The 27,677-nt window shown below is 42.7% G+C and overlaps 1 protein-coding gene across 3 annotated transcripts; it reads left to right on the top strand.

Annotated features, from left to right (window-relative positions):
* LOC103600827 (homeodomain-interacting protein kinase 2) lies at positions 1 to 27,677 on the top strand. 3 transcript variants are annotated; one of them, XM_008585163.1, is made up of 8 exons: positions 1 to 124; positions 441 to 560; positions 2,565 to 2,651; positions 4,824 to 5,008; positions 10,143 to 10,305; positions 16,515 to 16,722; positions 17,713 to 17,834; positions 26,879 to 27,677. In XM_008585163.1, exons 1-8 carry the CDS (start codon positions 47 to 49, stop codon positions 27,023 to 27,025), a joined length of 1,110 nt encoding a protein of 369 aa, XP_008583385.1. In that variant the 5' UTR covers positions 1 to 46; the 3' UTR covers positions 27,026 to 27,677. The 3 variants fall into 3 exon arrangements, with proteins under 3 accessions (XP_008583385.1, XP_008583387.1, XP_008583386.1); XM_008585165.1 differs by having other exon boundaries at positions 4 to 124; positions 16,596 to 16,722; positions 26,882 to 27,677; XM_008585164.1 differs by having other exon boundaries at positions 4 to 124; positions 16,596 to 16,722.

Genomic DNA, 27,677 nt, shown 5'->3' with positions numbered 1-27,677 from the left:
GGCCCCTGAGATCATCCTTGGTTTACCATTTTGTGAGGCAATTGATATGTGGTCCCTGGGCTGTGTCATTGCAGAGCTTTTCCTAGGTTGGCCATTATATCCAGGAGCTTCAGAGTACGATCAGGTGAGTCCAGATAACACCAGTATTCACAACAAGACCTCATTCTTCGTCTGGAAAATATGATGGATTAGCATTTCATTTATAACATGACGTATGGATGGGATTATGGGTTGTTAACATTATCTCCCAAACCTTGCTTCCCTTAACCTTATTATTTTTTCTGTATTCCTTTCTTTTCCCTTTTCCTTTTTTTTTTTTAACTTCTTTCTTTCCCTATAGAAATGTCATTTTCATTTTTCTCAAAGCCACAAGAGCCATTAATATACCACATGTATGGTGAAAGGAAAACCTCTGACCTCATTCTCATCTTTTCTTGCAGATTCGGTATATTTCACAAACACAGGGTTTGCCAGCTGAATATTTATTAAGCGCAGGGACAAAGACAACCAGGTTTTTCAACCGTGACACAGACTCGCCGTATCCTTTGTGGAGGCTGAAGGTAGGAAAAGCATCCCCTCTGTTCCTCCATTCCAGTTTCCCACCTCTCAGGGAGGAAGGGCATAGTCCCATTAATGGAGAGATTTTGACATCAGCAGGTTGATCCTGGGTCTCACTATGGGGACTGGGGGGCGTGGGGGACTTGTTTTTAATACATGGTATGGCAGAATTTGAACGTTCAAAAGTAAATCTTGGACCGGCCCAGTGGCGCACTGGATAGTGCGCCGCTTGGGAAGCGCGGCGGCGCTCCCGCCCGAGGGTTCGGATCCCACATACAGACCGGTTCCCGCTCACTGGCTGAGCAAGGTGCGGGAGCAACACCGAGGGTTGCGATCCCGTTGCCGGTCCCGGTCCGGTACGGGGGCAACACTGAGGGTTGCGATCCGTTGCCGGACACGGAAAAAAGACAAAAAAAAAAAAAAAAAGTAAATCTTTCCCTCGGCCTACTGCCACCTGCAAAGCTGGAGTCTCAAGTTATGCTTGCTGAGCTCCCAGGACTTAATCTGATAAGTCTTGATGACTGTCTGATTTGTGCTAGGAAGAGAAATGAACCACACCCTGCCCTCAAGGAGCTCACAGTCCAGAGGGAGATGGGACCCTGTGCCTCAAGCTTTAGCTCACTGTAATAAGTACCCTGTTCTAAAAGGAAAAGAGTGTGGGAGCCAAAAGGAGGGAGCATTTAACACTGCCTTGTGGCAGGGTCAGGAAGGACCATTTGAGCTGGGCCCTAAAGAATGAACAGGGTTTTGCACAGCACAGAAGGGAGGGTTTCCCAGGCAAAGGCAATAGGCTAAGAAGCATTTTACATATCATAAGGCCCCAGGGAAGGGTCTAATTCATCCCACCGGCAGGTGGTGTAGTGCACTGCTGCACACCATAAACTCTTAGGTGGTTTTACTTTAACGGAAACATATTTTGCTTTCACTTTGATCTGTGCCTAGTAATTAAAATTAATGTATTTTCCTGGGAAGGAGGAAATAATAAAAGTCTTAGGCATGTTTTATATTCATTTTAGGTGATTCTTTTTTTGCAAGAGGGTGGGTGGGTTTTTTTTTTTTTGATGGAAACTGCAGCCAAATTCTGATATGGTTTAAAGGTAATGTGTGGCCAATAGTCACAAAAGATTGAAAAAAAAGATTTGGGAGCTAAGCAAACCTCTTAGGCTATTGATAAGAGGCCTGGCATTTGGCAATTCTGAGTGTGAATGTCAAGGTCAGGTCCAGTAAAAAGCATCCTTCGGTTGAGGAGGATGAAGCCGGGCAGGAGGCAGGGTTCACTTCTGTGTTTTACCTAAAAGCCTCAGGCTTATGTGTCCAGCTGTTCCCAAGATGTACACTGCTCCAGGTGTGCCGTCCTCAAGTGAGATTTTGAGGATTAATTTTACCTCTGATCCATGGATGAGTCCAAAAACCCATAGCAATTGGAAAGAGCAGGTTCCCAAGACAGTGGGGGAAATGTATGTCTGTGTCCCAGCCCGAGGCAGATGGGCAGCATAGAACACAGACTCTGGGGTCAGTTGCCCCCTGTTGGCCATGTGACCTTGGCAAGTTCCTTAAACATTCTGTTCCTGTTTCTCCACCTGGAAAATGGGAATAATAATCGTATTACTTCACATGGCTGTGAAGAGTATTAAATGAGTAAAGGTGCTGTAACACTGTGCCTGGCACATAGCAAGAACTATGTGTATAATAAGGGTTTGTTAAATAAAATAAAATTTTAAAACTTAAACTTAGAGAAGGCTGTAGGGTGATCAGGGATGCAGCATAATTTGCTCATGTTAGAATCCTCTGTACCTGACTCACAGCTGGCCCCCAATAAGTATTCATGGGAAGGAAGAGGGATGAGTTAGAGTAGATGAACAGAGAAAGGGATTAGTGTGCAGGTCACTTTAAGAAGAATCGAAGTCTCTTTGTCTGAAAGTTGCAAGAAGCAGGAGCTCCAGGGTTTGAGTCTCAGTGACTAGGAGATAAGTATGTTATCAACTGGCTTTTGCCTCTCTTGACAGACACCAGATGATCATGAAGCAGAGACAGGGATTAAGTCAAAAGAAGCAAGAAAGTACATTTTCAACTGTTTAGATGATATGGCCCAGGTAAGCTCCATGGGTGAATATGCAACGTAACCCCTTTAAAAACCAAGTGCAGCGAGCCTTCTACAAGAGTAATATAGGAAAATTGATAGAAATCTACATTGCTCAACTGTGGTAGGTGGCCTTGACCTTAAATAATTATATGCCAGCCTTAATAAGAATACCATTTGGGGGCCGGCCCAGTGGCGCACTGCTACAGTGCGCTGCTTGGGGGCGCGGCGGCGCTCCCGCCGAGGGTTTGGATCCCACATACAGACCGGCCGCTCACTGGCTGAGCGAGGTGTGGGCGCAACACCGAGGGTTGCGATCCCGTTGCTGGTCCCAGTCCGGTACGGGCGCGACACTGAGGGTTGCGATCCGTTGCCAGTCACGAAAAAAGACAAAAAGGAGAAAAAAAAAAAAGAATACCATTTGGCTTATGTTGCGATCCCGTTGCTGGTCCCAGTCCGGTACGGGCGTGACACTGAGGGTTGCGATCCGTTACCAGTCACGAAAAAAGACAAAAAGGAGAAAAAAAAAAAAGAATACCATTTGGCTTACGGAACATGTTCAAAACCTTACACCGACTCCTTAAAATTTCAGTTTATTGGTTCCCATTTGTAAAATAGTACTGGCCAATCTTATTGATGCTTTTATGAGAAGAATTCGAGCCCATTGGTACATTTGAGTTTAATGCCCAAGAGTCAGTGTATTCCTAGGGCTGCCATAACAAGGTACAATGGACTGGATGGCTTAAGGAAATAGACATTTATTCTCAGTTCTGGAGGTCAGAAGTCTGAAATCAAGATGGATCATGGATGCTTTTTCCCTCCAAAGGCCAAGGGAAAAAGCATCCATGCCTTACTCCCAGGTTCTGGGGGGTCCTGGCAGCCTCCGCGTTCTCTGACTTGTTGCTGCATCTCTCTAATTTCTATCTCCTTCTTCACATGGCCTTCATCCCTGTGTATTCCAGATGAGCCAGGTTCTGGGGGGTCCTGGCAGCCTCCGCGTTCTCTGACTTGTTGCTGCATCTCTCTAATCTCTATCTCCTTCTTCACATGGCCTTCATCCCTGTGTATTCCAGATGAGGTCACAGTGACAGCTACTAGGGATTAGGACTTGAACAGATCTTTTGGGGGGACATAATTCAATCTACTACACAGTCTCTCTCAGCTCACTGGCAGACACTACAGGCTCTCACCTTTGTGCCCCTGAGAAAATTCTAGAACTTCAGCTATTTTTAGTGTGAAGACTAGTCTAAAATCAGAGCAACCCAAAGTGAGTTTTTCCTCAAAGAGAAATCTATTGAGCAATAAACACTTAGCACACCTCTTACTGTAGATGAGTGTAACCAAAAATCATGATTCTGAGTAAAGTATACTTGTCAGTTGATTAGTAGCTTAGATTGTCTGAGAAAACTGAAATTAGTTTCCAGAGCATGTCTTGGGAAATACAGAAAGCACCACCAAACAAGCCTTTTAAAAGGCTGTCCTAGTATAGACTTGCTCTTGGAATAAAAATCCTGTGTTCAGGTATCCTATCTTGGCCAGAGGTGACCCCAATGAACACAGGGATTAAAATAATTCCGGCTCTAACTTGGAGCCTTAAGAAGGATGATAGACTGTAGATGAAGAGGGCACTTAGGCCTCTCCATTCCCTCTAAAGTTAAAATAAAGAAACCTTTTTTGCATGTTATTTTCCACTGCTTCATTGTGATTCTTTTTTTTTAATTGTGGGAAAACACACATAGCATAAAATTTACCATCTTAGCCTTTCTTAAGTGTACAGCTCAGTAGTACTAAGTACATTCACATTGTTATGCAACCAGTCTCCAGAACTCTTTTCATCTTGTGGTTATTTTTAATGAGGTGTGATGACAGCTGCATTTCAACTTAACTGATTAAAGCAGGAGCAGTTTACGTCCTGTCATTTAGACAGATTTGTAGGTCCCAGCAGCGGCCTTCTCCCCTTCCGGGTGCGTGCCTCTCTCTGCCTTTCCTGTGGAGAGGAAAGCCACATCCTGTGGGCAGTGACAACATGTGGGCTTTCCATAGAGGCAGAGCACAGCCTCCTGGGAAGTGGAAAGTGGGAAGGGGGGCTTGAGATTAAGAGGAAGTGGCAGGGTGGAGAATGAGGGGAGTTGGGAGGGGAGAGTCACACTGGGGTCCTTGGTAACCTGTCCCTACTTATTTCCAGGTGAACATGACAACAGATTTGGAAGGGAGCGACATGTTGGTGGAAAAGGCAGACCGGCGGGAGTTCATTGACTTATTAAAGAAGATGCTGACCATAGATGCTGATAAGAGAATCACTCCGATTGAAACCCTGAACCACCCCTTTGTCACCATGACACACTTACTTGATTTTCCCCACAGTACACAGTAGGTGTCCTGCTGGATGCTTTATACAAGGGGTCAGCAAACTTTTTCTTTAAAGGCCCAGACAGTAAATACCTTAGGCTTTGTGGCCATATGGTCTCTGTTGCCACTACTGGGCTATGGCTGTCATTGTAGCTGAAAGCAGCCATAGTTGCAAAATGTAAACAGATGAGTGAGGCTGCATTCCAATAAAACATTTATAAAGACAGGGGTGGCTGGATAGGCCCCTGGGCCGCAGTTTGCTGTATGCCAAAAAGGAGGGAACAGTGGAGCACAGGAGAGCATGGGGCTGGATTAACCAGATCTGGTATCTGTGCATGAAGGTGGTAGCCCAAACAGCATTGCCCATAGAGCAAAACCCGTTTCAGTGCCACAGGTTTCTCCCAGAACCGTCCTGGAGTGGACTCAGGCTAGTTTGGAGTTGGATTTGTTCATTTCTTCACCGTGCTGGGCCAGATGTTGGGGTACAGTCGTGAGCAGAGCAGGTAGTGCCCCTGCCTGCAGGCACTTACAGTCTGTAGGAGAGAGAGAGAGGTGTAAAACAAGTGATGCCCAAATCACCAGGCTATTATGAGGAAAAGCATGGGGTGTGATGAGCCTGCAGCAGGGGCTCCTCACTTGGGGCAGCCCATGGAAGCCCTTGAGGAAGGGACCTCTGAAGGGCGAGGAAGAAGATGGGCGTGTGCAAACAGCGTGTGGCCTGTGTGGAGACTCCAGCATGGGCAGGGCCACACACCAGACCTGGGGGATCGAGGGAGACAATGAGGCGACGGGTCAGCGAGGGGAAAGCCGAACATGTTGAGGATTAGGGTCTTTATCCAAAGAGCAATGGGAAGTCTTTAAAGGATTTTTAAGCAGGGAAATGAATGGCTGGTTAGATAAGTGCTGAACAAAGATTTATCTGCTGCCGCACAAGTACAATGAGTCTGCAAAAAATGTCCATCAGAGTTAGCAACTCAGTTGTTGATAATTTAGTGACAGCTGTTTCAGTGGAGTTGTAGGAGCGGAAAGCAGTTTAGCAGGTTGAAAGACCAAGTGAAAGGAAAAGAAACAGGTAGCAACCTTTCAAGGAGGAGGCTGTGAAAGAGAGGGAAGAAACAGAGGGGTGACTGGGGAGGGCCAGGGGGGGATTGTTTGTAAGACAGAGGAGACCTGAGCAATTGTAATGCCGATGGGAAGAATCTGCCGGCAGGTGAGAGGCTGAAGATAAAGGATGCTCAGGGTAAGCTTCCTGAGATGGTGGGAGGAGCCAGCATTCACAGCACACTGGAAGGATAGACAGACGCCGGGCGCATGGACGTCGGCAGGTGTGCTGGATTTGTGAGGGAAAGTTGAGAGGTTCCTGTCAGACAACTTCTGTCTTCTCGGAAGTAGGCGACAAGGTTATAAGTTGAGAACAAGGTGGTTGGTGGTTTTAGAAGGATAGGAAGTTTAAGTAGCTGGAGCAGAAGGTGACAGAGCACAATGACCAGAGAAATCTGGTAGACCTGTGGAGCACTGAGGCTGGACATGAACAGTTTAGTGTAACTGATCTCCCAGGTGAACGCATGGAGAAAACAGATAGTTGGGTTTTTCCAGGTTGTATTTTTGCCACACCAATAAGAGAAAAAGACAGAATGACAAGGAAGTTGATGATGCTGGCAACAGAGTAATTGTAATCCAAAATGATGGCTACTGGAGGCTTAACTGAAAGGGAAAGGAGGTGAGGATGGGAGGATCCACATGAACTAGGTGTTCTGGTTGACTCAAAGAACAGTCGTCACAGTAATAGCTGAACGAGTCAGATGGGAGGAGAATGTGGCCAGGGGAACAGGATGCGTGAATTTGTGGTTTAGAGCAGTTTCAGGTTTGGCAGTCCAGGGAGTGGGTGTTGGAACTGAGGACAAGGTCACTGGAGATGAGAAGTAACTGAGAAGCCAGGGTGTTGGACAAGTAATCCGTGTGACCTCTGAAGTCTTCCTGGGAAGGCAGAGAATGGCTTGGAGAGGAAGACTGATCTAGAGGCACAGGCCTCAGTGAATGAGGGGAGAGAAAAGGAGGTTGTTGGTGAGTGGGAGGGTTATGGGGAGTATCACTTCAGCCTCTCAACCCAGAGGTCCTTGGGACATGGAAGAATAAATAATCACATCACTACATGTCTGCAGAGGAAGTAGTGTTCTCAGGAGAGCAACAGATTCTAAAAGGATCAGGAGGGAAAGGGAGTACCTTGAGAAGATCCTGGAGATAAGAAAGGTTCACAGATTGCAGTTGGCCCTGCCATGGCCAGAATCAGATTGGGCTGGGTCTCAAGGCTGACCTAACCTTAACCAGTCTACAAGAAGTGAGTGGGTGCACCTACCATGGGGTCCTTCCTGTGTTTCAGTGCTGTTCCTCAGCAGTCAATGAAGCAAGCCAAATTACCTTGCAACAACCATACAGTGCCATGTTTGAAACAACCAAACTCCAGTACAAAGAAGGAATTTGGACCCATCCCTTCCAAACTCTATGGGATTTGTCCTGTTTCCAAGTGTGGTAGGAGGTGTCGATCTGTACCACAAGAAGAAAGGCAAACTTGGTGATTTACTGGATAGGGCTCCTGTAAGATCGTTCTTTTTTATATTCAGGGGTAAAGTGGGATGATTAAGGAATAGCTATGGATGGCAGACTGGGGACAAGGATGCTCTCTAGAGAGCTCCTCTTAGACACCTGCACTAAGTCAGTGAGACAGTCACCCCCACAAAGCCAGAGTTCTTTTTTATATTCAGGGGTAAAGTGGGATGATTAAGGAATAGCTATGGATGGCAGACTGTGGACAAGGATGCTCTCTAGAGAGCTCCTCTTAGACACCTGCACTAAGTCAGTGAGACAGTCACCCCCACAAAGCCAGGGCTTGGCTGAAGGACCTCAGGTCCCTGTCCAACTCTAGGCTCTGTAAGGAAGCATCGATAGAATGCTTCACTGTGCTTAGTCACATGGAGACTGTGAGCATCAGCAGCAAATCAGAACTTGATGTGGGACCCAAGAGGAACACTGACCACTTAGAACTCAGAAAATAGGCTAAGAAGGAAAAGTAGGTCTTTGAGAGTACCTGGGCTTACCTGAGAATAGGTCTACTCCCTAAGGGTCCCTAGAACTTGCTGGGAAGACCATGGAGAATTCCAGGATGAGAGTAAACCTCCAGGCCCACCCGGCTGTAGACCCCCACCCTTGGAGCTGAGCCATAGCTGCCCCAACATCTGGATTACTAGGTGAAAGAGACCCCACTCATTTCTCCACATGAGGACTCTAGTGCACAAATTCTTTAAATACCAATTTTCTTGTAAACTAACCCAAAGTGAAAGTACTTGCCTCTTCCTGAAACTCAAAACTTAAACCATTTCAGTTAGAAAATTCTGAAGGAGTCTTAAAACGTTGTATTCAATTGTCACAAAACCATTAAATGCTTTAGATACATTCCAAAAAGAATACAAAATGCATTGTTTTATGCCTCAGCCTCCACGTGAAAGCACTTGGCAGTGTACTTGGTACTTAGTAGAAGCTCAAAACACATTGGCATTACCAGCATTACTAGTATTTTTAGCAATTAGTTCCCATAAAATGTTTTCTCTCCAGGGATACCAGTCACTAAATATTGTACATTATATGGCCATACTAAATGAACTTAGTCATTGACCTAAAAAGAAGTAGGATTCTCTAAGTTATGTCTAAATCAGTTGTTTGAAACTTGGAATACATCTTTCATGGAAAGAATATTTTGGGATAACACAAATACCTGCTTAGCCCAAAACATAGCATCCCTGTGGTATGCAGAAATAGTAGAAAACAATTATTTATATTCAGTTGTTACATTATTTATAACTAAAATAGACATTTTAAATTGAAGATTAAATGGGATTTTATTATCTTGAATATTAGCATTCGAGGAAAAGTGAGTTTGATTAGAAGAAGACACAAAAGTGAATGAGAAGCACTGTGTACATTCCAAAGGACATCTGATGGTGGATTTTCAAGAACTTGAACGGTCAAGGCCTCTTGTGGCTTTTCTCTCCCTTGATGCTGATGTCAGCACTACTCTTATTTACTTTTGTTATTAGGGTTTTGTTTTGAATCACAAATGGAATGGAGGATGAAAAGGAGGGAAAGAATTCTATTTCGTGTAACTGGGCAAGAACTAGAAAAAAATGAAGAATAAAGGAAGCTTAAAAAAAGATGTGTGTGGGGCCGGCCCGGTGGCGCACTCGGTAGAGTGCGGCACTTGGGAGCATGGTGGCACTCCCGCCGAGGGTTCAGATCCCATATAGAGACCTGTCTGCTCACTGGTTGAGCGCGGTGCGGGCGCGACACCGAGGGTTGCGATCCCATTACCGGTCACGAAAAAAGACAAAAAGGAAAAAAAAAAAAAAGATGTGTGTGTATATGTGAAAACGGCCAGTAATTACCCATCCTTGACAAATTACCCATCCTCCATAGGCTTCATCCTTTCTCATACAATAGGAACAACCTCTATCTTGTGGAAGCTGTAGCACTGAGAGAGAGGTTGCACACACCCACCACTGCTCTCAGTAAATGTTAGCCACCGTTATTAATTACTAGTAGCATTACTGTTTTCATTACATGTGCAATTCCAGTGGCAAGAATGTGGCAATGCCATCCTGATACTGGGTTGGAGAGTTCCTTGGCCATCCCCTAGATGGTGGTGGTGACCCAGGGTGGCTGGAAAGGATGAAGGTGGAGGCAGGTGGTAAGTTGCTATCTAAAGTTCCCAATCAGAGAGCTCATACGTTTGTTTATGGGCCAGAAACCACACTGAAAGTTGAGGATTAGCAGAGACGGTATAGGCGAGTCAGCTATGTGAGGGAAAGGCAGTGAGAGTAGTCAGGTCTGCTGTGATACATAGAACCTTCACCCAGCCAGGGTGGGGAGAAAGGGTAGTAGAACAATGGGGGAAATTCGTCTAAATAACGTTGACTGATGCAAATGCACAGACTTTACACAAGAAATACAGGAAATTTAAGCGTGAAGTTAAGTTTCCCTGGTTGTCTTATATACTACATTAACCATTCTCCCCTTTTCTCTCTCCATTTTCTCCCCTTTATCCCACATTATCCTCTTCCCTTTGCTTTATGTCTCTATCTGCCTCTGCCTTTTGCGCGAATAGTGTCAAATCATGTTTCCAGAACATGGAAATTTGCAAGCGTCGGGTGAATATGTATGACACGGTGAACCAGAGCAAAACCCCTTTCATCACACACGTGGCCCCCAGCACATCTACCAACCTGACCATGACCTTTAACAACCAGCTGACCACTGTCCACAACCAGGTAAGTGGGAGGGAGAGGGGAAAGGCAGGTGGATCTGCACGCTCTGAGCATCAGGACTCATGTTTTCCCACCAAACCCAATAAGGAGACAAAATTCCTCTGGTGTCATATTAGATTATATAAGAAAGTATTTGCTTCCAAGGTTATTTCCTTTGAGAGACCCAGGCACTCTTTGTATTGACTACTGGCACCATTGAAAAGTCCCAGAAAAAACTCACGGAGGGAGTTGTTTCTAAGATGGTACCTTTTACCGCTTTCTTCTGTCCTGATGTGGTTGCTTCCAAGGTTATTTCCTTTGAGAGACCCAGGCACTCTTTGTATTGACTACTGGCACCACTGAAAAGTCCCAGAAAAAACTCACGGAGGGAGTTGTTTCTAAGATGGTACCTTTTACCGCTTTCTTCTGTCCTGATGTGGGAATAGGGTAAAGGAGATACTGTGATCCTTTATACCTGATATCTGCCTGGTAAAGAATTCTAGAACTGGCAGGGACTCAGGTAATCATCTAGTTCAGGCCCCTCCCCTCATCCCCACACTGCTGGGTCCACATGATCTCTCTTTAGAGCAGATAAAACTTCTTTTTTCCCAGACATGGGGAAACAGTTTATCAGTCTGTCATCAGAATACCATCAGCTGGAACTAAAAGGGACCAGGAAACTCAGATTTCCAGCCTTTTGCAGAAAACTGGCAGAAGCCAGAAGCTAATATACTGCTTAAAACATGGATGACACCCAGGAAATATTTATTGAATGAATAATCTCCAAGTCCTAGCTCAGACTTTCTCTAGTATCTAAGAGACTTTTCCTTTTACTTCTATCTTGCTGGTTCCCCCAAAGAAGTGTCCCTAGATTTTTCAGTCTTAACATCAATCTGTAATGATACCAACCCCCTGTGTGTGTGCACACATACACACTCCTCCAGAGGAGAGGAGTGTATGTTTAAACCTGAAGTGTGCATACTTTCACCTGGCCATCCACTCTTTTTTGATAGTCTCCTCCTGTCACTGAAGAGTCCCTGACCCCTGCTTTTCAGTCACTCCCCCCACCCATTCTGTTTTCCCGGGCCATTTCTGTGGCACGTTGGGTTGCTAAGGCCTAGCTTTATTTCCCAGGCTGTCATCTCTCCCTCTGCCCAAACTCTAGGAACGACCACTTGGAATCTGCTGCCCCCTGGGGGCCATTAGTGTTCTCAAAGATCTCCTTACAGTGAAGAGCCAATGCTCTCTAATGCTTAGAGGCCAAAGAAACAAACATTCCCGCCCAGCCCTAAGGCTAAGGCATCCACAGCCAGACATGTGAGCTTCCTGACAAAATATCATCATGGTTTTGTTCATTACCTTCCTGAAGAGGTATGTTTTTCCCACAGTCCTCATGAGACAACTGATCTTAACTCTCTAACTCCAAACTGCCTATCCTCATCTGCCATCTGTCCACCTCATCCAGTGTCAAAGCATTCTAAGAGACAGTGGGGGAGGTGGTCCTCAGATGTGCACAGTATGTCAGGTTGAGTGTCCCCATCAGGCCATCCTTTCCATGGATGTCTCTCTGCTAGACTGGAGAGCTGTGGTCCTGGGGTCCCTGACCATACGAGAGGAGGCCACCTCCATCTTACTCACGATGTGACGGGCAGCACATCTATTCCAAAGAGTGTATCAGAGACTCTGCAAAACTAAAAGGCTTCTCATCAAAAAGGCAGTTGTTGAATAAGAACACCCCTCTTCCCCACATAGCACTGAGACCATCCAAATCTGGCTCGGGACTGGGGTAGAGAAGTGACTGGTAATTTAGTACAGTGCTTGAGCCAGAGTATCAGGTAAGGGAAAATGACATCCTACAAAAGCGAGGGGTCCAAAAACAGGATCTCCATCTTCTGGCAATGGATTCTACTATACCCTACTTTTGAATACCCCGGAAAAAAAGAATTACTCAGGATATGCCTAGGCTTAAACACTAAGGCATGCTTTCTCTCCTCTGATAATGTTATTAAATAATAACGTTAGTAATAGCTGACATTTATTGAACATTTGTAAACATGTCATAACTCTTAATCCTCCCAGCAACATTGTGAGAGAGGTATTATTACTATTATCATTCCCATGTTAGAGGAAGAGAGTGAAGCACAGAGAAATCAATTCTCATACCCCAGGCTACTCTCTTAATTCATGAGAGATGGGCTTGGGCTTTGAACCAGCAATCTGGCTTCAGAATCTGGACTCTTAAAATACACACACAGCACCAGATATGTCTTATGGAGGTCTTTAAATGCCTTTCTTAGATGGTGTGTCTGCTCTTTAAATCCAGCAATACTTCGTTTGTTCATTAGTGGTTCTGGTAGCTTGCTTTCTACATGAGCTCCTTGGAGTTGTTTGCCCATTTGGATATTTAGAAGCAATAACACATATCCATAGTTTTATGTTAGAAGTAGAAGGACATTAAACTATATAAATCATTACCTGCTGCCCTTAACATATATCCAGTAGACTAACCAAAGGACCTTTTTCCAAATGGTCACTAATCTATAATCCTTTCTGTCTCAAGGAAGCTGACTTCCTCTACTTTCTAAAACTTTTAGGTTGCACAATTAGTAACATTGAATAAGGAGTCCTCTCTTGGGGATTCCTTGTTTAATCCTGTGGATCAGACACTTCTTTAACATTTCCATGGTATTCTATTATTTGGACCTAGCCTTCTACCAAGAATTTTAATTTGGGTTTACAGGCCAAGCTCAGATCTCTTTCTTCTGGATGTAAAAACCATTTAAACATCTGCTACAGCTGCTTCCAGGAATCACTTCTTCCATTTTTGGAAAACCAATGTTACTAAAAACTTGCCCTTTCTTATTATTTCTATTTGTCAGCTGCAACAGCTCTTACCAGTTCTCTCTATGCTCCTCTCTAGTAGGTGATAGGCTAGTTTCCTTTCTAAGAACTATGGAGTATTTAGAGAAGTAGAAAACTTTGTCACTCTCACATGTGCTTCTCCAGCTGATCCTTAAGCGGGATTAGAAACTGGGGACAACCATCTACCTGTCTAATGGTCACAATGGAGACTGGGGCCCATATCAGGACAAAAGTTCCATCTGTCCTTGAGTCTACAAAGAGCTGGAAGGTTCAACCTCTCAGGGAGCTCGTGGTCTCCCTGGTGAGTCAGGCCATAAGCAAAAATAGATAAATCAAAATAAGAATAGCATGAATTAAGGACCAGGTAAAACAAACAGACTGTGTTATAGAATCAAGAGGAAGGAGAAACCACTGCAGGCTGGAGTAAAACACCAGTAAGACACAGCCCCTCCCTTCCAAGGAGACTTCAGTATAGAGAGAATAACTGTACTGTAAGGCAGATTGTGACAAGAGCTGGGCCAGAGGCTAAACTGTACTATGTGAGAGCAAAAAAAAAGGAACAATTCATTTCCATTGATGGTGTCAGGAAGGGTTTCACTGTGGAGCACATGGGACCCAGGCTAGGCCTTGGGACACAGAGGCTAGGAGAGAATGCTGTGGGCCAAAAGGTTTGTGTGAGATGAAAGGCCTATGCACATAGTAAGCTGGGTAAACAATGAGTAGACTAATCTGCCTGGTGCCAACAGCTGGAGAGCAGAGGGAGATACATTTAGAAAGGAAGGTTGGCCAAACAGTGGAAAACCAGCAGTGCCAGACCAAGGTGCATATGCTATGTTCATTAGGCAGCCACTGGGAATTTTTGAGCAGGGATGCTGACATGCACAAAGTAGTATTTTGGAAAGAGTGATCTAGCCCCTGTGCCCAAGAAGAATTGGAGGAGGGGAAAGAGAGGTCAGAACATCACTAGTCAGGGCCTTATAGGTCCCAGGCAGCAAGAAGTAGCAAATGTCCTGAGTTCCAGTGACATTTGGAAGGAAGAAACAGTACGAGCAGTGACTGAACAGAACGTGGAATCGCTGAGGACTAGCTTGGGAACCTAGAGGATATTAGTGCCAGGGCCCAGGCCCCACACAGGGAAACCCACAAGTGCTAAGGCCTGAGGAGAGTCTGGACTTCAGCATGTAGTATCAGAGCAGACAGTGGGAAGCCTCCAGAAGAGGTGGTGGTATGGGGAAGACAGGGGAAATACAAGTCGTGTTGTCAGTAACAACACAGATGCTGACTCCCACATGAGTGCACACACACTACCTGGAGCTGACCATGTGATGCTGCCAAAACACACACATTTTAAAATATGTATCTTAAGGTCAAGGGTTCATATCCCTGTACTGGCCAGCCACCATAAAAAATTAAAAAAATAAAATATGTATCTTAAAACCCAAACATGTAAGCCACATAATTTAATTATTATTTTCAAACAAATTAATTTGCTTTGCACTAAAATTCAGCACAAAATCTTTCTAAGTATAAAGACAAATGTAAAATGAGACTTTGTCCTTTTTATTTGGCACATACCCTACTTGAAATTCTATTTGTGTGTGTGTCCAAGATATCCTTGTGGCTCTTTCCTTATTCTCTAGTCCTGATAGTCCTAATAACTTCTCAGGCAAAATATCTCTTTTTTTTTTTAAAGATGACTGGTAAGGGGATCTCAACCCTTGGCTTGGTGTTGTCAGCACCACGCTCAGCCGGTGAGCAAACCAGCCATCCCTATATGGGATCTGAACCTGTGGCCTTGGTGTTATCAGCACCACACTCTCCCGAGTGAGCCACAGGCCGGCCCTTCAGGCAAAGTCTCTGGTAGACAATGTTGAATTTGAAGCCATTTGTAACCTCCACCTACCTTGCTAAAGGATCAGAGTAAAGAAGACTAAGATGGGGAGAAGCTGGAGAATTCCCAACGTAGACTTTATTTTCCTTCTGTAGCCTTGCTTCACATGAGGTTCAATCTCAAATGATGTCTCTCTGAAAGAAAAAGGAGAGAGGACAATTTTGATGGCTTGTACTTGTCAACCCATCTCCATTTCTTTTTATTTATTTATTTTTAAAAAAGATTACAGGTGGGGCCGACCCCGTGGCGCACTCGGGAGAGTGCTGTGCTGGGAGCGCAGTGACGCTCCCGCCGCGGGTTTGGATCCTATATAGGAGTGGCCGGTGTGCTCACTGGCTGAGTGCGGTGCGGGCGACACCAAGCCAAGGGTTGAAAACCCCTTACCGGTCACGAAAAAAAAAAAAAAAAAAAAAAAAAGATTACAGGTGAGGGGATTTTAACCCTTAATTGGTGTTGTCAGCACCACACTCTCAGAAGCGAGCTAACCGGCCATCCCTATACAGGGATCCGAACCCGTGACCTTGGTGTTATCAACACCACACTATCCCAAGTGAGCTACGGGCCAGCCCAAACCCATTTCCATTTAAATTCTCTTGATTCACTAGCATCTTTTCTCTGTGTAAGTGAAGACCAGCATAAGTGCACGGAACTCAGACAAGAACCCCCAGTCTCAGCGTGTCCCTCTCCCTCTCTGTGTGTTTCTACTACATCTCTTTGCAGTAGCTATGCTCTGCAGCCATCTAAGGATATCTGCAAACAGTACCACCCTTAGACCTGAGCAGCAGGGCCTCTTCCCAGGCCCTGCTCTGGCTCTCCTCCTGTTATATAGGCCTCCATGCCAAGTCCTGGGTACCTGGGACCCTGGGCCTTTAAGGCCCTTAGGAGCCTCTTCCTCGATTTGTCCTCCCGAGTGTGGACTGCACAGACAGATCCAAGGAGAAGGGAGTGTGAGCAGAGCTTGGTCATGTGAACTGCACTCAAAGCCCCCCACTTGTGGGATGGAGCTGGGGCAGGGAGAAGGAAGGCAGGGCTTGGCTTTCCCTGGTCACCATCTGGCAGTGCACAGCCCAATGAATTCAAGAATCCACAGCTCAAACCCAGACTTCCAGGTTGCTGGGAAAGTGTATTTATCAAAGTGGAAAGGCAGAACATTTTACTGAACAGTTTTCTAGCCTCCCTTTTCAGTATTGAGACAGATGGTGTGCAGGCGTCCGTTTGTGCTCGTCAGGGCCCGACAAATGTAGGAGCAGGCCTGAATGTAAACACCAAAGGTGATTCTGTGTCTCCTGTGGCTTCGGGCGCCTGCTTTTTCCTGAGACTTTCAATTGGATTTCCACTCCTCTCTGTTTTTGCTTTTTTGCTCTTGGTTTTGGTTTGTTCTTCTTTGAGTTCATTTATTTGATTTAGATTCATGTCTCCCAACATAGCCTCTCCCTCATTTTTTATTTTTATTTTTGTTTAATCCCCATCATTCCTTTAGGCTCCCACCTCCACCAGTGCCACTATTTCCTTAGCCAATCCCGAAGTCTCCATACTAAACTACCAATCTACACTCTACCAGCCCTCAGCGGCATCCATGGCTGCAGTGGCCCAGCGGAGCATGCCCCTGCAGACAGGAACTGCCCAGATCTGTGCCCGGCCTGACCCCTTCCAGCAAGCTCTCATCGTGTGTCCCCCTGGCTTCCAAGGTAAGGATGAGCAGACACAGCTCTCAGCCTCTTCTTACAGTCTGACCTCTAGGGCTCTGGCACCTGCAGTTTTCGGTCATGCTTACTTTCACGAAGGAAAGCCCTCTTCGTTTCTTTCAATGAGAACACTGGCATCGCTGAGCTTGAGGGCTCCTGTCCTACTGTGGCCAACCTAGAAACAATAGGACTTTGCTTCAGTACCAAGTCAATTTGTTGTTATTCTCACCACCTGCCGGGGATTGTGTCCTTGGCCAGCTGTCCGTAAATAAGCACATTGTTTGTGTTCCCATTGTTATGCTGATGTCAGCTCTTGCATGACAATATCTCACATGAAATATCCTCTGTGTGGAGCTATAGAAAATTGCCAATCTCTGACAGCCAACATAGTCCCAGTTCACATGAAGAATATAAATCTGTTCAAAAAGTACCTCCCAGAGTCCCCTCCCCAAAATGATTCTTTGGCCACGACCCCAACACTCTTCTCCTGTAGACTCTAAGAAGGTAGAGTTCACTGTGTCCTTTGTTATAGTTTACACAGAAAGCTCAAGAATATATTTTTGCCAACCCCATGGTGTAAGCATGAGTGTGGTTGCTCAGTTTCAGTCAATGCAATTCCAAATGGACTCATCCATTCTCTCCTCGACACCCCTTGCTTTGACATACAAGGATATATCTTGATGGTCTGAAGCCCTTGTTTTCCTGTTGTAATTTGTCAGCATAATTGTTCCACTTTAGGCCTTATAGACTTATGAATTTCTAGCCTTTGAAAGCATTTATTTCAAGGTTTTGGGGGGAGTTTTTTTTGGTTGTGTATTTAAGTTAGAAACTAAATGGGAAACTTCCCAAGGAGCCGGCAATACCTGGTTATTGGGTGGGGACTGATGCAAAGAGGAGTTAAAAGATGACCCAGCTGCTAAGAAGGGTCTCTTCATGTGGCTGTTTCCAATCACTCAGCTAACACCTCTCTCCCTCCGCCATTGTCTGGCACAGGCTTGCAGGCCTCCCCCTCTAAGCATGCCGGCTATTCAGTGCGGATGGAAAATGCGGTTCCCATCGTCACTCAAGCCCCAGGAGCGCAGCCTCTTCAGATCCAACCAGGTCTGCTTGCCCAGGTAATTCTTTCTACTTTATTATTACTGGTATTACCATTATCCATGTTAATGGTACTCACAAAAGAGATATATCTCTACTAACCCCCTCCCTAGTAATGAGTTAGGTGCTTCCAGTCACTGGAAAATACCTGTAATATTCTAAATGATCCCCAAGTGAATTACCTTCCTAAGTATCTGCTTACAATTCCAAAAAGAAATTTAGATACAGAGAGAGTCTGGGGAAAATATTATAATTATATCTTTGTAATGCAAATTAATCTGGAAGGCCTAGGTTTTAATCTTACTCTGCTAGTAAGTCTATGACCTGAGGCAAGTCAGTTAACATCTCCTTGCCTCAAATTTCTTTCTTATAAAATAGAAATGATTTTTTAGAGCCAAAAGAAGCCTTGGAGATTACCTCCTCATTTTATAGTTGAAAAACCATATAGAGACCGTGATGATGAAAAACGGTTGAAAATTTCTAAAGTTTCTAAAATTTCTAAAGTGTTATGCAAATTTAAGATGGCAGTACTGATGCACTGATAATAGTAATCAACCCTTAATGACACTTGAATGGTAATAACAAATACATCATCATAAAGTACCAGGCACTCTACAATTGTTAATTGATTTAATCTGCACAACAATACAGTAAGGTTTCTCTCCATTTGACAAGTAGGGAAACTGAAACACAATAATTTGCTCAAAGTCACATAGCAATTACGTGACAGAACCAGGACACAAACCCAAGAAGTCTGACACCAGTATCTGTAGTTTAACCACCATGCTATACTACTTCTGTATAATCATTTTTATTGTTGGGCATCAAGGACAGCTTGACCTAAATGTTGTTAGTTTAGAAGCACCTTCATTTTTAAATAAGGTAGATTCCCAAAGTCTTCCCAAAGACAATTTATTTATGATGTCTTGTTAAACAGATGTAGTTTTTTTTGTTGTTGTTGTTTTAATTTTTATGTGTAGTCAAATTTGCATAGGTATGTTCTGGGCTCTCTTCTATTCCACTGGCCTCTCTAATAGCCTATTGTCTCAACCATTATAACCTTTTTTTTTTTTTTTCACTTTCATTCTATAGCTTTATTGAGATATAATTTTTTTTAATTTAATGTTTAGATAGAAAATTATTTTCTCAACATAGAAACAAAGGAAAACATAAGTTTGAAGTCAGTTGATAAGGAATAAATTTAACACTCAAAGATTTACATCCCTAATGCAAAAAGAACTCTTTAAAATGAATTAGAAAAATCTAAGCAGAAATTTGGTGAAGGACATGAGCAGATAAGTCACACACGTCAGAGAAATACACGTGGCTAATAAGTACATTCTAAGACGTTGTCACTGTGGGGAGTGGGGTAGGGTAGGGCTAAGGCCCACAGCTCCTGTCTCAAGATCCTGGACAGCTGGATTTTATTAGTGAGCATTTAGAGATGGAGTCACTGAATACATTTCTCATGTTAATTTCATTTTCTTTGCTCTTTTCCTTCCCACCTCCCAGGATCACATGTCCCTTTTAGGGAAACAGTCCTCTTGGGGCACTGTGAAGAGGTGCATGGTAGGAGGGAGTGGTCATCACATGCTCCATTGCTTGCCTGGTTGTCCTTTATAACTTTAATATATGTCTTGTATCTGGTAGGGAAAACCTTGTTCCCATAGAGTTCTTCAAATTTACCTCGTCTGTTCTTGTCCCTTCACTTTTCCATATGAATTTTAACATCACTCTTCCATGAGAATTTTAGTTCCAAAAACAGAAAACCTGATTTACATTTATTGGATTGGCATTGAATTTATATTTACTCTAAGGAACAATTGATGTCTTTATAATATTGTCATTTAATCCATGAACATTATATAACTCTGTACATTATTTTAATGAAGTTTTTTTGGTTAAAATAATTTCTAAGTACATTTTTGTTGCTAATAATTTTATTAATTACATTCTTCCTAATTATTTGTCTTTGGTTTATAGGAATATAACTGACTTTGGTCTGTTGACTTTGTTATCTCAATCCTTCTAAACTCTGATTAGCTTTCATTATTTCTGTGACTTCTTAAGTTTTTAATGAATTGTGAATTCTTTCAAATGTTCTTTTTGCAGCTATTAGAAAACTTGTGTTCTTTGTTCCCTAATCTGTTAATGTGACAAGTTGCATTAGTAGATTTTGTAATGTTAAACTAGCCTTGTATTTATGACAAAAACTTTATTTAATCATGCCATGTTTGATATAATGGTATGCTTTTAATGGATTCAGTTCATAAATACTATAGTTAGCATTTTTGCATCTATGTTCATAATCTCCCTTTCTTATAGAATCCTTTTCTGATTTCAGTACAAGATGTGTTGGATATTATTACCTCCTCTTCTGTTTTCTGGAACAGCTTGTTTGAGGTTGATATTAACCATTCTTTGTTGCTTTGTTCTTACATCCAGACTGACACTGAGCAAGTGATCACTAACGCCAGTTGATTTATGCCACACAAAATTTTGTCTCATTGAAAGTCTGTAAATAGAGAACCTTCTGTATTTAAAGCCAGCCTTCTATTCCTTCCTCTCTCATCTGTCCTTGTAGCTTCCTTTTGTTTTCATAGTTCAGTAGTGAACAGTTCAGAAAAGACCAAGGTAGATCGAGAAAAGTACAGCTAACTCCATGGGTAAAGAAGCCTGTTCATACTTTATCTGAGTGGCACAAATCCAGACCAACCTCCCAGTGTTCCTCCTCTGTGAGCCAAAATCTACAGAATTCACCTATTCACATGCACCTTAAAGGGTAGTTATAGATCCTTTTTTTGTGTTTGCACACTTAACCCTAGTAAGCTAGGAACCATCTTTGAAAGAAATAATCAGCACCTCTTATTAGCTAAAATAGACATTCTTCATTGTTCAGTTTGGTGGAACCAATAGGCTCAGCCTATTGATTTCAGTCCTTTATTCATAGCAGGAGAGAGCTTTACCTTTTGCTTACTTGAAAAAGAGTCCCTAGAGTGTTGTAAATTTCCAAGTGGATTTAGCCTAAAGCTGTAATTGGGAAAGTGAACAGAAAATATATGTACAGAGTTTTTAATTACTACAGTTTTTGTAACAGGGAACTGTTAGAAGCAATTTAAATGTTCATCAGTGGGATATTTGTTAAATAAATTGGTGCACACATAAAATAGAACACCACATAGCCATTAAAAAGGACATGGTAGACCTATGTGTCTTGACATGCAAAGATTTCTAAGATATATTAGGTAAAAAAATCCTGCACTATCCAGTCTCACATTGTGTCTTTTTGTTTGTTGACTGGTACTTCTTCTCTCTGCTTGTCACTTAATCTGTGCTAGTATATTAGCCTGTTAAGGTGGGACTCTCCTAGATATTTTTAAATGATCCTTTCAAAGGACAAAAATAAGTTAACTTATAAAACTAGTATGGCAGCTATACAAAAGCAATAATTAAATATTCAAACTGAAGCCTTCATTTTTCTATGAGTAGATGTCTAGATATCTGGCAGCTGCATTCCAAATACTATTATTTGCTTTAAATGTATACAAAAACTCGACATCGTTCTTTTTATCTAAATATTTAAAACTTTTTCAAGGATTTTATTAGTGAGCATTTAGAGATGGAGTCACTTAATATATTGCTCATGTTAATTTCATTTTCTTTGCTCTTTACCTTCCCACTTCCCAGCATCACATGTCCCTTTGAGGGAAACAGTCCCCTTGGGGTACCGTGAAGAGGTGCATGGTAGGAGGGAGTGGTTATCACATGCTCTCATGTCAGTGACATGGGAGTGATCCTACGGATCACCTTATGAAGCAAGTTTTTTAGTACTGCCACAGAGAAGCTGTGACTTCTATCCTCCCAAGCCCCAAGTCACACCTAGCATCTTGGCCACCAATAGAAATTGTGAATAAGAAGGTAAAGGTGGAGAGATGGGAATGCAGTTCTTGATTGAGACAGTATTGAGTTTATATCACTTCTCAAATGGCAGGATCCAAAACCCCCTTTGACTAGCAAGGCTGGATCAGAAATGCAGAAGTGCCAGATCCTTGTAGACATCCACCCTTCCATGAAGAAATTTTTTGCATTGTTCTAGCCAATCAAATCGTATCACCTAGGGGCTGGCCTGGTGGCGCACTCAGTAGAGTGCAGCGCTTAGGAGTGCAGCGGCGCTCCCGCTGAGGGTTCAGATCCCATATGGAGACCGGTCTGCTCACTGGTTGAGTGCGGTGCAGGCGCGACACCGATGGTTGCGATCCCGTTACAGGTCACGAAAAAAGACAAAAAGGAAAAAAAAAAAAAATCATGTCACCTAAACCCCTTTAAGTGTTTCCCTAAGGACAAACTCTTGGCTTGAACTCTTTGAGTGCCCAAAACACAAAACTCCCATGCTTCTAACTCAAAACCTCTTGGATTACATTTTCCCCAACCAGTCTTTCCAACCATTGCCTTGCTGTCTGCTTCTATATGGCTTGGCACCTGATGTTGTTTGTGAATAAGGAAGACTTGTTCATGCCACATTTATGCAATTACTACCAATGCCTAATCCCAAATAGGGGCCATCATTTTTGTGTATTATCTCCATAAATAAAGGTAGTATATTGGCTGATAGCATGTGCTCTGGAATTAGATTGCTTATATTCAGATGCCACCCCCACCACTTACTGGCTGTCTGACTTTGGGGAGAATATTTTTGAAGTTTAAATCTAATTGTTTTTCAAAGTAATACAGGAACATAATTTTTATTTTTTATTTTTATTTTTTTTTTTTCCTTTTTGTCTTTTTTCATGTCCGGCAACGGATCGCAACCCTCAGTGTCGCGCCCGTACCGGACCGGGACCGGCAACGGGATCGCAACCCTCGGTGCTGCGCCCACACCTCGCTCAGCCAGTGAGCGGGAACCACTCATGGGAACCAGCAACGGGATCGCAACCCTCGGTGCTGTGCCCACACCTCGCTCAGCCAGTGAGCGGGAACCACTCATGGGAACCACTGTATGTGGGATCCAAACCCTCGGCGGGAGCGCCACCGCGCTCCCAAGCGGCGCACTGTAGCAGTGCGCCACCCGGCCGGCCCAGGAACATAATTTTTAAAAGTTAAATGATATCACAAACTTATAAGAAAATAGTAGTCCTCTGTTCTATCCCATCCTTAATTTCTACTACCTCAAAACAATAATTTCTAATTTAACTATTTAATGTTTTTTAACTCCATGTTCTAAATAACATGCTTAGCCTGCATTTTATTGATTTTTCCAGTTTAGTATTACCAATTGACCCTATTTTGAAAAATGAAGATTTAGCTCTCCAACCCACTCCAATCTCCATAACACACAAACAGGCTCTCTCCCACTCCCTCTTTCTCACTCACTCTTTCTTTCTTTCATTCCTCCCATATAATTTTTGATTCAACCACTTTGTAATATTTACATAATTATCACCAGTATTATATAACATTATTCTCAGCTGAGCCTCAGTGTACTGTAATTTTATTTCCTTTCTTGTACAACTTCTTGTTTTCCCTGGAGTTAATGGTTGTCTCATTTTTTCATTGGGTTAGTTTTCTGTATATCTATTATGCAGTCCCAAACCCTTCCAGATCTATAAAAGGTCTGTATGTTTGATGTGTTGATGTCTTGAGTTCAGTGTCTATTATTTTTTTCTCTCTGAAGCCTTTAAGACTTTCTGCTTGTCCGCAGTAGTCTCAAATTTCATGATTACGTACTTCCTTGTGGGTCTTTTTTTCATACATTGTCCTGGACACCCTATTTGCCCTTTTAAAAAATTGTATTTTTCCTTTGATAATTTCTTCCCCTCCATTTTCTTTGTTCCTCCTTTGCAAAATTCTTATTAATTGGGTATTGGTCCTTCTAAATTGATCTTCTAACTTTCTTATCTTTTTCCCTCTATCTTCTGTCTACACTACTTTCTAGGTGATTTATTCAACTTTCTTTTAAACCTACCTTTTTAAAAAAAAAAAAAAAAAAAGATGACCAGTAAGGGGATCTTAACCCTTGACTTGGTGTTGTGAGCACCACACTCTCCACAGTGAGCTAACCAGACATCCCTATATAGGGATCTGAACCCATGGACTTGGTGTTATCAGCACCACACTCTCCCAAGTGAGCCATGGGATGGCCCTTAAACCTTCTTTTGAATTGTTAATTTCTGTTGTCATCTTTCTCATTTCCAAGAGTTCTTTCTTGTTCTCTGAATACAGATATTGATATATAGATATATATTTCTCTGTATGATCTTGTTTCATGGATTTTTTTTTTTTTTTTAACTCTGTGTGGACATTAATTATAGAGTTTTGGAAATTTTCTGATTCCTACACTGTTTTTATTTCCTCTGAGTTTCTTTTTTTATTTGTTTTAGTCTCATTCATGTTAGAAGCTTCCTCTAATGTCCAGTGATCCCTGACTGTTTATTCATATTTATGACTAAAGCACTAAAAAACTAATTGGAAAGCTGAGAAACAAGGGGAGGACTACTGAATGTGGGCTTCCCTATAGGCTAATAAGGAGCAAGCCCAGCATTTTCACTGGCAGATCCCCTGATCCTCAAATGTCATATCTGTGGTTCTTTTCTGTTGGACTACTCAGTTTCCCTAGAGAGAATCTTCCAGCCTCCTGCTTTGGGGAGGTATAAACCTGCACAACAAGGATTTGGGAACTTAGAGGTTCAATACACAGACTTGACTTTACATTTCTTCAGTCTGCTAACTCACTTAGTAATTGTCCACCTGTTTTCCAGCTTCTGAAATTTTGTTTATTTTTATATTGTGTGTCCCCTGTTCTCTTTGCCCATATGAATCTGTATTTTTTTTTTTTTTTACTCCTTCACTATCATTTTAGTTGGGTTTAGAGAGAGCAACAAATGTATATATTTAATTTATTATATTTCTGGGCAAGTTATTCAACCTCTCTGTGTCTCAGTTTATTCATCTGAGAAATGCGAGGAAATAATAGTCTCTACCTCACAGGATTGGTGTGAAGAAGTTAGAAAACCCATTTATAACTTCACTCTGTGCACAGTACACAATATGCATCAAGAAATAATAGCTGCATTCTTAGTAGTAGTAATTAATTATAGAAATGTCTGATAAAGTATTGTTTTAAATGAGCTGAACATATCAATCAGTGAAAAAGGTCAAAAACAACATTTTACCCCATCACTTTCAGGCAAAATGCTAATATCCATTTCAGGGAAATAGAAAAAAATAATGAATATAGCTTAATATCAAGATTTTTTTTGAATGACAGACAAAAATCATGCTTTTCATGACATCTAAAATGAGTTCCAGACAACTAAGTCAATAGAAATCTTACTGCCAATAAAATTGTTAGTCATTTAATATTTTGAATTTGCAACTGTTTTAATCAATTAAATTATTTTTCTGCTTACTGTGAAGTCAGTAAACCTGAAATACAATTAACTATAGTTAATAGCCTTGGTATAGTTGCTTTCATTTTATCAACAGATATTTATTAAGCTCTTACGGCATGATCTGTGGTCCCTGAGCTTTCTTCTTATGTCAAAACAGATCAAAAAGCAAACAAGCAATATCAAAAAGTTTAAGAGATCTCACTGGGCCTTATTTGCAACATGAAAATGATGGAACTGGTGAACTGGCCACTTATATCTAAAATGTGATTATATCATTTTTATAAGTATCACTGCTTTTTAAGCCTTGACTTAAATTTGTAGCCCATTTCCAGAACTGTTTGTACATATGAGTCAAAACATACATATTAAACACATGCACAGTTAAGAGCACTGCATTAGAAAAATTAGATGTTAGTCATGCTCAGCCTGATGGAAAGAGAGAGATATAAGTAAGGTAACAAATCTTCAAATCCTTGACCTACCCAAGAGGTATTTTAGTTTAGTGGTGGTCCTTTAAGTGTCCACCTTTGGACCCTTGTGTTCAGTCTGAATCATTTAGTGACCACAGGCAAGCAGAATAGTGATTGAGGAAACAGGGAGCTTAAAGCACAGTGCGCGCGCGCGCACGCACACACACACACACACACACACACACACACACACACACACACACACACACACACACACACACACACACACACACACACACACCAGTAAGTCTATTTAAGGAAGAATCATAAAAGTTCATTTTAGGTTTCTTAGAAAAACCTTAATATTATAAAGATTCAAATGGTGACTTCTGACTATCTCCCATTTTTGCTTTGAGCATTTGAGGTAATTCTCAATTAAGCTGAAGGTCCCAGCTAAGAATTTTACTTCATATTTGCTTACTCTCAGATGCAGGCCAGTTCCAGATATTTGGTAATCTCAGAATTGTGTAAACTTAGATTCAGAAGATAATGCAAGTTGAAACTCTAGATTCTAACTGATAAACAAAAGGTAAAATAACAAATGAAGGACACTAGATAGAAAGCTTCTTGAGGGAAAGGAGACACCTTCCTCTGGCCCAACTCAATAACCTCAAGCCCTCTCACACAGTCGTGTGACAGAGCAAGTCAATAAATGGAAGTTTATAAAGTTTAGCAACTCAATTAAAGTTTCCACAAGTTGGGCCGGCCTGGTGGCGCACTACTACAGTGCGCCGCTTGGGAGCGCGGTGGCGCTCCCGCCCGAGGGTTCGGATCCCACATACAGACCGGTTCCCGCTCACTGGCTGAGCGAGGTGCGGGCGCAACACTGTGGGTTGCGATCCCGTTGCCGGTCCTGGTCCGGTATGGGCACGACACTGAGGGTTGTGATCCATTGCCGGACACGAAAAAAGACAAAAAGGAAAAAAAAAAGTTTCCACAAGTCAACTTGTGGAAACTGAGCATTGTTCATTAGAGCAAATCCCTTCCACACAACTCTGTGCCCCTGTACTTAATGATCTTCTGTTTGGCTCATATATGTTAATTTTATCTCCCCTTAACTTACTTTCTGAGGCCAGAGACCAGTCTTCACTTTCACACCCATCACAGAGTCCAGCATGACCCTGGGCACAGAATAGGTGCTGGATTCATGCAAATCGATTATGTGATTAATAAACATGGTGATTGCAAATGTCTTTTGTTCCACAGCAGGCCTGGCCAAGTGGGACCCAGCAGATCCTGCTTCCCCCAGCGTGGCAGCAGCTGACTGGAGTGGCCACCCACACATCAGTGCAGCATGCGACTGTGATTCCTGAGACCATGACAGGCACCCAGCAGCTGGCCGACTGGAGGTGAGCAGGAAATCCTTCTAGGGTAAGCGAGCGTGTCCTGGATGGGAGGTGTGTACACCACTGATGCAGAGAGTGGCCAGGCTGGCCTGTAACTGAATTTCCTGGTTTGTAAAGAGCTTTTCAATTTAAAATATTTTTTTAAAATATTGTATGGACTCTGACTACAGTGTAATGAGAGATTATTTTAAAATAATCTGCCAGGATGCAAGAAAATCATCTTCATTCATTTACCGTCAGTTGTCATTTTCCACCCAAAATTCAGTCATATGGTTTAATCACCAATGTAATTCACAGGACTTGGCTCTGGATGATTTTTTGGTTGTTTCTCAGAATCAAATTTCACTCTCAGAAAACAAAGTTTTGTCACCAGTTAAAGAATGCAGAAGACAGTCCCAGAAGCCCTAAGCAATTCTGGAAAGTGTCCTAAAGATGTGTTGAGACATAGGCACACTGGAGTCTATCTGACCTCCCAGGAGAGGGCTTGACAAAATGGGGTTTATTTGGAATTGTAGACTCTGGCATGTTTGTTGAATGTGCCTCTTCAGTCAATAGTCACATATTGTAGATCAGGGTCCCCTTTCCACAGACCCTAGAGGCATCCATCTGACGCCTGCTGGCACACCATACATAACCCCCTGCATCTGTTTCCAGAACTC

Source organism: Galeopterus variegatus, unplaced genomic scaffold (genome assembly GCF_000696425.1).
Source record: "Galeopterus variegatus unplaced genomic scaffold, G_variegatus-3.0.2 Scaffold3474, whole genome shotgun sequence".
NCBI classification, from domain to species: domain Eukaryota; kingdom Metazoa; phylum Chordata; class Mammalia; order Dermoptera; family Cynocephalidae; genus Galeopterus; species Galeopterus variegatus.
Note: the sequence above shows the minus strand (reverse complement) of the source record. Positions and strands in the feature narration are given on the sequence as shown.

What these genes read in the sequence shown, in the direction of transcription:
- LOC103600827 (XM_008585163.1), top strand. Translation starts at nt 47, where the DNA reads ATGTGGTCCCTGGGCTGTGTCATTGCAGAGCTTTTCCTAGGTTGGCCA. An exon ending in GAGCTTCAGAGTACGATCAG is followed by an intron (nt 125 to 440) that starts GTGAGTCCAGAT and finishes CTTTTCTTGCAG; the next exon opens with ATTCGGTATATTTCACAAAC. An exon ending in AACCAGGTCTGCTTGCCCAG is followed by an intron (nt 17,835 to 26,878) that starts GTAATTCTTTCT and finishes TTTGTTCCACAG; the next exon opens with CAGGCCTGGCCAAGTGGGAC.